The sequence below is a fragment of the Serinus canaria genome, chromosome 9, assembly GCF_022539315.1.
Source record: "Serinus canaria isolate serCan28SL12 chromosome 9, serCan2020, whole genome shotgun sequence".
Taxonomy (NCBI): domain Eukaryota; kingdom Metazoa; phylum Chordata; class Aves; order Passeriformes; family Fringillidae; genus Serinus; species Serinus canaria.
This window is the reverse complement of record NC_066323.1, coordinates 588,585-600,860: the sequence shown is the minus strand read 5'-3', so window position 1 is coordinate 600,860 and position 12,276 is coordinate 588,585. Positions and strand designations below refer to the sequence as shown.

The 12,276-nt window shown below is 51.4% G+C and overlaps 1 protein-coding gene across 1 annotated transcript; it reads right to left on the bottom strand.

Moving 5' to 3' along the window:
* Positions 1–286: 286 nt before the first annotated feature.
* RAP2B (RAP2B, member of RAS oncogene family) lies at positions 287–4,736 on the bottom strand. Its single transcript, XM_030227336.2, has one exon. It carries the CDS (start codon positions 4,425–4,427, stop codon positions 3,876–3,878), a length of 552 nt encoding a protein of 183 aa, XP_030083196.2. The 5' UTR covers positions 4,428–4,736; the 3' UTR covers positions 287–3,875.
* Positions 4,737–12,276: the final 7,540 nt, after the last annotated feature.

Genomic DNA, 12,276 nt, shown 5'->3' with positions numbered 1-12,276 from the left:
GTCTCAGACCTCACCAGAAGGTGAACAGCTCTGCCCAGGGGTGCAGGGAGGGCTGGGCTCTGTACAAACCTGGCTCTGTACAAACCTGGCCAGGGACAGAGCCTCCGATGGCAGCAGAGCTCCAGCTGGCTCCCATTCGCCTCCTGGGAGCCATCCACGCACCTGTGCCACTCCTTTTAGCACAAACTTCTGAAAGAACATGCAAGTTTCTGCATTTTGTCACTCCTGGAGGAAATGTGACCCCGAAGAACACCTGCACACAATGAGTACCCAAGTGAGGAAGTCATAAAGAGCCAGCTGCCCTTTATTGAAAATGCCCTTTGCAAACAACTTGCCGTACATTCTTTTGAGAGAAGCAGCACCAGCAGGATCCCAGAGGCACAGAGTGGCCCCCCAGCTCCAGCACCACGAGATCCATCCTGAGCACCACGCTGAGCAGCAGCAGGCTGGCTGGGGCTGGGCTGAGCACACGGACAGTCAGGGACACCGGCGTGCCAGACGCGCTCTCTTGCGATGGAACAGGCTGGGCTTTTCCAGAATACAATCATTATGTACAGCAAAACACGTGCTCACAGCACCAGCCTTAAACCAAGGCCTTGTTTACACAATTTCTGCCATGTCAGGAAGCATTTTGGCCGGGAACGTAATTTTTCTTCCAAAACAAGTAAATATTTGCAATCTCACTGTGAAAAGAGTGATATACCACCTCTGTATTGACACGGGTGTAACATATTCCCACAGGGAAAAGGAATAAAGAGTACCTTTATATTGATACAACATTTCCCTCAAGTGTCCAAGCTAATATAGCTTTCATCACTCAGTCAAGTTAAAGCAGGATGATCTTTTTCAGACTTATTATAGACAAGGCCTATGTTTAACAAGCACCAAAACACTTCAGAGTATTTGGAAGATCAGACTACTGAGCTCTACACTTTGTACTGTCCTCACCAGTCACACAGAACATGGAATGCCTGAATACATTCAAAACCCTGATCAGACAGTGCCATGGCTGCTTAAATGCTTCACTCTGTAACAAATGCACCTTTTGGGCCAAAACCAGAATGTACCACAGGAAGGGCCAGCACAACACAGAGCTCAGCTGGCTGCCCCAGCTGCTCTGCCAGGCTGAGCAGAGCTGGACTTTGTGTGCTACTTTTGCTTTATTCCTCAAGCACAGCTCAGGCAGTGGGGAAGGAGGCACTGGGGAAGGTGAGGGGTCTGCTGGCTCCTGGGAGGGCACAATAAATACCTGCTTTTATCAACCAGATCAAGCTGCTGTCAATGCACTGATCGAGACCTGGTGGGTGCTGGAAACTGTACATTCCCATTGAATTTAAGGCAAAATTGAACCATGGCAGTAACTGAGATGTAAATTTATTTAACAGCAGACATGCAGTTTGCAAGCTGCAGATGTGGCAGCAGTCAAGCTTCCTTAGCATTCACTGCAGTTCTTGGGTTAAAAGAAACCCCTTCTGTCAGTGTTATTCCCCTGTCTTCCCAGCATGGGAGTCCTCTGGCCTCTAAGGAACTTTTAGGATTTTCTGGCCGATGAGCTGCAATGAGGTTTTCAAGTTTCACTTAAAAATGGGGATAAATTGGTGTGCTGATCAGAGGGAGAGCCGAGGCAGCAGTGAGGGCCCCAGCACTGGGGTTACCTCCAGCCCTGCTTGTCACTGGGCTGTGTCACTGAGACTGACACTGCACCAAACAGGCCTTGCTGGGAGGACACCCCTGGGCTCCCCAGCAGAAACACGCTGTCAGTGTACAATCCTTTACACATTTTCAGCAGGTGCTTGATGTTACTACAAAAAGTATCCAGTTGGGACTAAAGCACAAGTGGCAATTTTCATTTCAAGCAGCGGGATTTGAAAGCATAACATCAAACTGACACTACACACTGCTCTCCCAGTGCTGGGGCACAAAGCTTTCCTGCTTGAAACAGGAGAAATTATCAGAATCACAGAGGGACCATGGCAGTCGCTTTTCAGTTGGCCTGATTAAAAACCTCTGTTCAACTTTGTTTTTGAGATGTAAGATAATTTCAAGACTTCTTGGGACAGGGGGGAGAAGGAAAAAGCGAGCTGCAGGTTTTGTGTGCAGACCTTTAAAGAAGGGGCAAAGAGAAGGAGAGCACAGTTAAAAAGAAGCTCCTTGGATCTTCCAGATGATGGGAGGCACAGGTCTCCTCCCACCCCAGCCCCTCTGCAAACCAGAAAACAAAAAGGGCTGGTTTATAGTTTTAAAGTGATAATGCAATGAGACTAAAAGTTTGAATTTCATAAATAATTGACCTTTAGAACTTCACCCCAATAAACCACACTGTTTCCAGGAGGGAAGAAGGGCCTAATCTTACAGGACCTCTTTCAGTAAGCCCACACTACCTCCTTAAAGCTGCCTCTGAGCACAGCCTTCTCCCCACAGCTTGGCAGCACACTGGGCCAGGACCTGAATGCAAGCAAAAACCTGCATCAAAAATGACTAAATACAAGGTAAAACAGCAGTCTTGTGGCTTGCCTTTTTTTCACCACTGTTCTCAGCTAAATCGACCCCTCCACCTTTCACTGCTACTGAGATATAAATCTGGATTAAGAGCCTGTGTGAAAGTCAGTGTTTCATGTGATACATAACAATGCACAAAGTTGTTTTCTAAAAAACAGCATTTGTATTAAAATTCTTCAAACGGATAGACATCTCTTCAACGCATGTCTGCAATTAAAATGACAGTTGTTAGAATTTTCTTGGTACATCACAACGATAAGAGTTCCTTCTTTGCTGGCTGGAGGCACATCCCACAACAAAATCAAAGGGAAATAGAACCAAAAAAATAAAAAAAGCCCTTCCACCCAAAAATCCCAAAAGGCTAAATTCTTGTAAATTTGAAGTAAATGAAGCCCAAACTTGCAAGACATGGAAATAACAGTTAAAAGGCTCAGATGGAAATAAGAAATAAATTCCACTAACAATAGGCCCTTTTGTCCTGGTTTGCTCGGTGTGATTACTGCAAGGAAACTGTTAAGTAGTTTTTGGAGTAGTAGATAATGGGATTCTGTGGAGCTTTCACAGGTTGGCACCGGCTGGAACAGCTGAGTTTTGAAGGCACTCTACAGACACAGGGCTGCTGTTGGCCCTGCATCACTCTTGGGAAGTCTTTGCACTTGAGAGAGCTAGTCATCAAAATCAGGTATTGCCAACCCAAATCCAAAACCCCTCGGCAAAAAAAGCACCACCGCCCTCCCCCCCCGCTAAAGGAAAAACCAAAACCACAACGAAATCACACACACACGCACACCTAAACAATTGTGCAGATTTGTAACATTTTCACAGCTGATTAAAAAAAAAAAAACCAAAAAAAACCAGGAGAAAACCCACCACGCTACCACTCTCCTGCAAACTCCCATCCGATACAGCAGGTAAACAAAATAGAGCATTATTCCAGGGATATCGGCGGCGCTGCCCGGCGCCCCGTGCCTGGCAGCACCGATCGGGTCACAGTCCCAGTTCCATGTGCAACTCTCCGGGCGGGACGGCCCCGCACCGCTCCCGCTTGCATAGAGACCGCGGGCAGCGGCGCCGGGACGGGCCCCGCTGTCCCGGGGGCGCGGGCCCCGCTGTCCCGGGGCTGGCCGGGCCCCGGGCCCCTTTCCCCGCCGGGCTCCCCGCGGCCGTCCCGGGGCGGGTTCCCCGCATGGCTCCGCTCCCCGGGTGGCGGGACCGGCCGCTCCCGCGCCCGCCGCCGACACTGACAGGAAATATGCCATGACCGAGACTGGACGAAACGTACATGCCGAGAAAAGCCACATTTCCAACACGATGAATTTTGTTCCCGATGTTTTCTCCCCGAGCGGGTCCGCCGGGGCGCGGGGCCGCCGCCGCCCTCAGAGGATGGCGCAGGAGGCGCAGCACGGCTCGTCCCCGTTGGGCTGCGCCGCGTAGTTCATCTGCCTGACGATCTCGGCGAACAGCTCGTCCACAGAGGCTTTGTTTTTGGCCGAGGTCTCCATGAAGGGGCAGCTCCACTCCTCGGCCAGCGCCTTGCCCTCCCCGAAGGAGACCTCGCGCTCGCCCTCCAGGTCCACCTTGTTGCCCACCAGGATCATGGGCACCCGCTCGTACCTCTTGACGCGGATGATCTGGTCCCGCATGGGCTTGATGTCCTGGAAGCTCTGCTGGTTCACCAGGCTGTACACCAGGATGAAACCCTGCCCGTTCTTGATGTAGAGGTCCCGCATGGAGGCGAACTGCTCGGTGCCCGCCGTGTCCAGGATCTCCAGCACGGACGGGGACGAGTCCACCTCGATCTCCTTGCGGTAGAAGTCCTCGATGGTGGGGTCATACTTCTCGATGAAGGAACCGGTCACGAACTGTACGGTAAGGGCGGACTTGCCCACGCCGCCCGAGCCCAGCACCACCACCTTGTACTCCCGCATGGCTCCCGCCTCCCTCCGCCGCCTCCCGCTCGGGGCTGCCGCGGCGGGCGGGGACGGGGCGGAGGGAGGGAGGGGACGAGGGACGGCCCCGCGCCGGGGCGGGGACGCGGCGGCCGCGCCTTGCGGAGCGGCGCCGGGAGAGCCCCGGCGCCGGGCAGCGCCGAGGAGGAGGAGGAAGGGGCTGAGGAGGAGAAGGAGGGAGGGAGAGAAGGCGGCGGCGCTGCCGGTACCGGCCCCGGTCCCGGCGCGGCGGAGCGGAGCGGGGCGGGGCGGGGCGGGACAGCGCTGCCGCGGCCCATGGCGACCCGCCCCCGTCCATTGGCTGCGGCGCGCGGCCCGCCCCCAGCCATTGGCTGCGGCGCGGCGCCGCCTGCCCCCATTGGCTGCCGGCGGCGGCGAGCGGCGGCCCGCGCCCCGCCCTGCGTGTGTGACCCCCGCCCTGCGCCGGGCCGCGCTCGGCATCGCCGCGCGTCCCCTCCCGCCCGGGGCCTTCCGCACCGAGATCGGGATCACGATCACCGCGCGTCCCCTCTAGCCCGGGGCCCTCCGCACCGGGATCGGGATGAGGATCGGGACCGGGATCGGGATCGCCGCGCGTTCCCTCCCGCCCGGGGCTCTCCGCACCGGGATCGAGATCGGGATCAGAAATGGGATCGGGGTCAGGAAGGGGACCGGGATCGGGGCCGGGGTCCCCTCCCGCCCAGGTCCCGCACGCAGCGCGGAAATGGGGTCCGGTCGGTGGGGCCGGCGGCCCGGGTGCCCCACCCCGGTGCCGCCGCGCGCTATCGGCGCTGCCCGGCCGCTGTCCCGCCCTATCGCCGCGTGCAGCCGGGGCCAGGGCCGGGCCGTGCCGGGTCGCGGTGCCCCCCCGGCTCATGCCCACCCCGCTGGCTCCGGGGGCTTGGCGTGCCCCCTGCCCGCCGGACCGGCGGGGCCAGCCCGCCAGGACACCCCCGTTTGTCCCGCGCTGCGGGTCGGGACCGGCTGGGGCTCGGGCGGGAGATGTGGCCGTGGCCAGATGTGGGTGCTGCCCGCACTCGGCGGCCCGTGACCGGCAGCGCGGCCTGGCAGGGCTGAGTCACAGGGCTGGCTACGGGCCGCTCTTTGTCCAAGTCGTCCCTTGGACTTTCTATTAGACATTCCTTTCAAGAAAGTGTCATCAGTTGTTTTGGCACCCTCCGGTCCTTGCTATTACATCTTACTCAGTTCTTCGCAATTCTCGGTATTTATTCACATAATGGTGACATTTAGATCTTTGCTGCCACACCTTGCTTCCAAGCCTAATCTAAGCACAACGCTTGGGTAGGCAAAGTCTAAGGGATTTGACATAAGTTTTGTAAATAATGTTCTCTTATTCCTGAACAATTTTTACAGAGGCTAAATTCTACTGAATTTATTTTTGCAGCATTCAGGTGCTGTGGGGATTCACCCCTCTGGTCACCGATCCTCTGGTGAGTACTGCACCCCCAGTGATTCCCTGGAACTCAAAGGGACCCCCTCTGCTGCTGGTGTAAGTCTTTGCAGATGAAACCTCTCCTGAGGAACAGAAACGTTGTGTTCCAGCAGCCCTGCTGTGGAACGGGCAGGGGTTGGAGCAGCTTTGTTCAATATGAGAGTGTGAAGCCCGGTGTGTGGTTTGTGGGTGCAGCCATGGCAGCTGAGTGTCCCCACGTGGGGTGCTGCTCTGCCAGGCCCCACCTGATTTCTACCAGGTGCACATTCTTCTCACACACCTACAAAGCCTGGGGGCTGCAGGCTGCTCCTGAGCTGCTGTGCAGCTCAGCCTGGGGCTGCAGCAGGTATTTAATCTGCCATCACAGCCCCGGGGCTGGGCTTTGGTCCCCTCTCTGTTCTACACTGCCCAGGTAACCCTTGCCTTGTGACAGGTTCTGGGCCGTGGTTTCCCAGAGCAGCACTGCAGCTCCTGGAAAGGCTGAGGAACATCTCTGGGTGCTTCCAGCCTCTTCTTCTGGGAGTTGTCTCTCTGTGGCTGCTTACCCCAGCCCTTGGAAACTGAATAACTGAGCTCCCTTGGAAGCTTTTAAGTCATTTCTCCACTTGCTCTTGCTGTTCCTTTCAGTGTCTTATCTGATTCCCCCTCCTAGAAGTACTCTAGGAGCACAGCTACCACATCACCCAGCTTGGTGTGAGCCAGCCAAAATCAGTCACGGGCTGGCAGAGTTCTCTTCAAAACCAGCTGTAAGAATTGCTGAAAGGCCCCAGTGCACTGCAGAAATGTGGTTTTTTTTTCTTGATCTGTGCTCATGTTTTGGGTATGATGTGGGCTTGCTCACCTTCATCACTTCTCTAGCAAACCCACATCTGAATTATTCACATTACACTTACTCTCAACATGCCAGTAGCCAGTTTTATAAAGACCAGGCTGTAATGTTGGTTTTAATCCTGTTTATTTAATCCAAACTCACTGCTGGATTGTGGTGCATGCTGTTTATTTCAGTAACAGAATAAAATTACTCTTCATTTTTGAATTCTGCTCTATGCTATTAATTGCTGCTGTTCCTGAAGAAGGAAATGTGTGGTGTTCAAAGTAACCAGCGATCTTTGTGCTGTTGAGTTTAAATATGGAATGTGATTTCTCAGGTGCCAGTGCCCTACTACAGGTATTCATTTAATCTCTCCTATTACCAGCCAGCTCTAGGTAATTAGTTAGTGCAAGGAGTCTGTGGGAAGTAACTGAAAGAATCAAGTCTGGTTTTCTTAGAAATGAATTCTGGTGCATGGCTACAGACCACTGAGGGATCTGTGGGCTGGAAAGCTTGAAAATCCCTGGCTGAGGGTTTAGACTCAGAAGTTAAATCATGAGAGGATGCAACACGTAATATTTGAATTATGAAGCATGCATTGCATTGGGTGGCTGTGCTTCATGAATGGTAGTGGTTTGGATTTTCAGGAAAAAAATGAATGTTTTCCTGAAACAAGCTCCAGTTGGGCAACATGAAGGCATGGCAATGCAGCAGGGTCTAGGCAAAATATAATCATCAGAGTTGGCTGATTAATTTGATTTTCAAAATGATCAAGCATATTTTAAGAACAATTTCAGGATGATTTGGTGCTATCTTAAAAATGCCAAAATAAAAATCAGCTGAAAAGCATAAATTTGGTTAGTAAGCAGTTCACCATGCAATATTTACATGTATAACCAGCTTCTACTGTGCTGAGTAACCCTGCTTGTTCAGTAAAACTGCTCGTACAGGCTGAGGTTATTTCTGGGCATAGAGAGCAAGTTGTGAGCTGCTGCTGTTGGAGATCCTTGTGCAAGGAAAGCAGTGGCTTTGGTGGGTATTTTAATGTGTTGTACTTGGTAGGCAAAGATTAAATAAAGGTAGTTTAGATCAGTAGCAGGTGCAATATCTAAAGCTTGAGTACCCTGAAAGTTTGTCAGTGCCTGGTGACAACAAGATTTGATGCTACAGAAAGAGGTTCCTGGTGTTCCTGAGGGGGCCTTCTAGCAGCTCTTCTTTAGAGGTGCACAGCCACACTCAGAGCTGTGTCTGCAAAGGGATGTGTCACCTCCTGGGACCTGGCCCAGCCCCACTGAGCTCCTTTAGAGAGAGATTTTGCAGAAGGACTCTGCTCTCGCTGAGGAGTGGGCTGGGCTGTGAGGTGTTTGTGTGTCTGCACAGGTTTGCTGCTGGCTCTCGGAGGGCTGTGAGTGAAACTGAGCTGCAGGCTGGGAAATGGGCTCTGGTGACACACACAGAACGTGCCAGGGTTAGGTGGGACAGTGTGCCTGTCTGAAATCTGCAGCTCTCGGGCAGAAGGAGCTGCTTGCCTTCAGTCAGACTTTCTCTGCCCCTCTCAGTGGCTACACATTGAAATAAGGGTTATTAATACGTGGGAAGTTCTTGTGAAAGAGATTTCTGAGATCATAGTGCTCTGCCAAGTACCAGCTAGGCAAGGTGATAATGGAATTTTAAAGCTACAAATCATACTAAATGTATTTTAATTTCTCAGCCCTGCTGCTGAGAAAATCCCAAAGGAAGTCACGGGCTAAGGATACTGCACCTCATTTCATTCCTAAGATGGCAATGTTCCCTGGATGTAACAGACATACCTTACCACTCACTCAAGATTAAGTGACTTAGCTGGCTCCCAACCCAATATAAAACAGTTAAACTGAGAAGATTCAATCATTTGGGGAAGAGTTGCTGTTCTGTCACTCCCATGCTGTCAGTATGTGACATTAATATTAATAGTAAACCTAAAGGTAAAGGGAGAATAATTACCAAGAGAAACTAAGAAGATGAAATAATCTCAGAGTTCAAAGAACAGAATTGCACCAAATGTTTTCTGGTATTGAACAAATCTGGGGAAATTTTTCAATGTTTACTCATTTTGAATGTATGAAATTGAGCAAGATTTTGGGGCCTGAATTAGTTTTCAGTGCAGTGGTGTACAGAGAAGTCTTTATTTTGGATTTGGCAGCAGGATGAATTAAGTTGCTTTGGAGAGGTTGAGGAAGGAGAAGATGATAAAAATAACCTGGCATCCCAACAGCATTTAAATCTAATATTTAATTTATCTGCACCTTGAGAAATTCTCAATAATTCCATCTGTGAATCCATATCTGCAACAAGCCTGCCTAGTGTGTGTTTCTGTTAATCCAGTGGCATTGCCAGTTCCCATTGCAGGATCAGGGCGTGCCCACAGGCAGTCAAAGGAGCCAGCAGCCAGGGTAATTCCAGGGGCAGGTTTCCCTGGGAGTGAAACTGTTGTGTGGCAGCCCAGGCAGGCAGAGAGCCCCTGGTGGCTGCGGGTGACTCAGGCCAGGGCTGGGCTGGCTCCTGCCCTGGCTCAGCCCCGGTAGCAAGTCCCTCCCGAGCAGAGTCACCCGTCCTGCCCAGCTCCGGGCCTGGCTGGGGGAAGGAGAGCCCCTCGGGGACTTTCCTCTGCCAGAAGATCCTCACATGCAAAATACCAAACTTGCACTTGTTCAAGAAATAATCACAGCTGCTGGTGGGTGTAAATAAAGTATTAAAAAAAAGAAAGAAGTGACACAGAAAAAAGCGTTCATTATTTCCATCAAAAGTCCTGCCAGAGATCTTATCACTATTGCTAAAGTAGCCTGTGCTGCCAGAACTCATCAGATGTTTCCCTTGAATTGGTGTCATAATGCCACTTTATGGTTCTTTATAAAGAACATGTTCCACGGCATGCTTATATCCCACTCCTAGACGTGATATTTATATTCAAAATATGCATAGTGGTCAAAGTTCAGGGCTCTTTCTGTGTTCCTTATTTGTTGTCAGCTCTCCCTGTTTACCCCAGGAGCAGTTTACCTGAAAGGCTGTGGGGTTTGGGTAAGCACACACCGCAGGGAGAGCAGGTCTCTGCTCCTGTGTGCAGCACTCAGGTTCTGTGTAGGTGTGGTGAAACAACTTTTGGAACCATAAATGTAATCTTGATAGCACTTGCATGGAAACAGAGCTATTGTATGGTAATGAAACTGGTGTAATCAGCCTGGAGTGAAACTGGTGACTAATTCAAAAAGCAAACTTCCTGTCTGCAGCAAAAGCCCTTCTGGAGAAAATGCCTTTTCTTCAGTGCCCCGTGGCGCTGTGTGACATTGCAGCCTCCCCTCTGCTGCCAGGAGTGCTCACAGACAGAGATAATTATCATTTGGGGTTTGCACACCTGAGTTTGCTGAATTCCTCAGTCTCCTGACCAGGAGCAGAGTGTTACTGACAATCTTCTGTCAGGGCAGGGGGAAGGAGTGCTTGCAGCTGGGCTCTCTGGGGATGAGGTGGGAGAGTTCAGAGGTGCCAGAGAGCCAGCACGGGGGTCCCCTGGCCATGGACTTCCCCCCAGTGAGGAGTCCCTGCAGCAGTCTGCCTTCGGGCAGGGATGGTGCTGTACAGCTCTCCTGGGGGCTCCTGTGGGCACTGGGCTCTGGGGAATTCTCCCACTCTTCAGCCAGCTGAGAAGGATACCAAAGAGCAGATTTTGGCAAGGATGGCTTTGTTCCAGCTCTGGGCTGTAGGCTGTGCTGTGTGTAGTGCACAGAATAGCTCTGCAGTACCCAGCAGAGTTCTGCTGCCTCGGGTCCTTGAAAGCATTCAGGTGTAAATATTGATTGTATTTGAGCATTTTAAAGTAATTTGGGGCTAAACATATCAACGAAGGAGAGAAGGATTTTTTGAGACCCGTGTTAGGCTCAGTCTGATGTCAGTAGTTTGCAGCCTCTATAGCCCCCAATTCTCATGCAATCCTTAAACACAAAGCCATATTTTCTGATTGTCTTACAAGGGCTGCTGCTGTTGGTGGCTGGTCAAGGCTGAAGGGATCATTGTGACTGGGCATTGATTGTGTCACCAGCCTAGGGACTGTTTCATCTTCCGGGCCTGCCTGCTGCTGCTGGGCCAGATCAAGGTGAATGTGGGAGCCAAGCAAGTCTTGCAACACGAGCCCTGCAGATAACCCCACCCAGCAAACAGCACTGATGGCCTCTGAGAATGAGCAGATAAGGCCAGTGCTGCTGATACCACCAGATCTGTGAGCCAGCTCGATATTGTCAGGCAGGGCAGTCAGGAATGCTGAGGTGACCCTTGGAGGGTTTGGGTGAGGGCTGGTTGTTGTCACAGGCTGTCAGGACGCAGGGCTGTGTCCCTGTGGGCTCCTCACCCTGTGGAATGAACCCACTGCTCAGGTTCCTGGGGGCCTTCCTGCAGGCCTTCCTGCATTTCCATTTCTGTGTGCTGCATTTTGGCATTAACAGCTCCATTAAGAGGACACCACTGTCCACCAGTGTAGTGACCTCCCCTGGTGGCACCAAACTGCTCCCAACAAAACACACCCAGGCCACTCCTGTCATGGGAGAAGTATTGTCTTGCCACGTTCGAGAAAAAACAGGGTAAAAACGACTTCAAACACAAATTGTTTCTGTTTATGCTCCATCACTGCAGCAGTCTGCCAGAGACAGGTCCTGCCAGTCAGGAGGATGGACACTGACCTGGCAGTCCTGGCTGAATGGAAGCACATCAGTGTGAAATCAGGAGCTGGTCCATTGCAAGGGGGGAAGCAAACACAAGGTACTTTATTTGCAATAAGCAAATTTCCCAGGACAGAGTTGAATTCAGCTTGTTTGTCCCACTTGCAAACAGCCAACAAGATCCCTGATCCTAGGAGCTGTTCCAGCTAATCCTGCTAACACTGCCCTTCATTTCATTCTTGACTGCTCAAGCAGAGATGAACTTTGAGGCTCTCTCAGTATCACTGAGACAGATGTGGCATTTTAACAGTGTCAGCGAGACAAAATGTCAAGATGGTCAGAGTTTCAGTTTTCCTCCTCGAAGGATTTTTGCCAGGGTTTCCCCCAGCAGCAAAGCCTGTAGGCTGCTTCCCCTGCCAGCAGATCCTCTCTGGGTAATGGTGAACTAGAGCTAAAACTCTGTGCACTGTCACAGATGGCATCCAGGCACAAATGTCTGTCAGAAACCAGTTTATCAAAATCACTGACAATTGTAATTCTGTTCTCCAGAGTGCTGACAGCAAACTCGATAGCATCAGCAATTTTTGGGTTTACACTCTGGTTTTCAAGGCACTAATACAAATATGAACCATAGACAAAGCTCTGGTATTTCTTCCAGTTTCATGGCAAGCTATTGACACATCAGAAGTTTTTAAACAGGTTGTTTATCTTCTAGGTGTTTTCCCAGGCTGTTTGATGAAGTGCTGTAGTGTTCAGCCAGGGCTGTGGGCTCTGAGGTGACTGACTAATGCAAATAGATATCCAAGAGTCAGGTTGGATTTCAGTGATAACAAGTGCCTTGGAACCTGTCTTTGTTCAGTAAACAACATATTTCATAGTTTACATCAGATTGGATCCTTC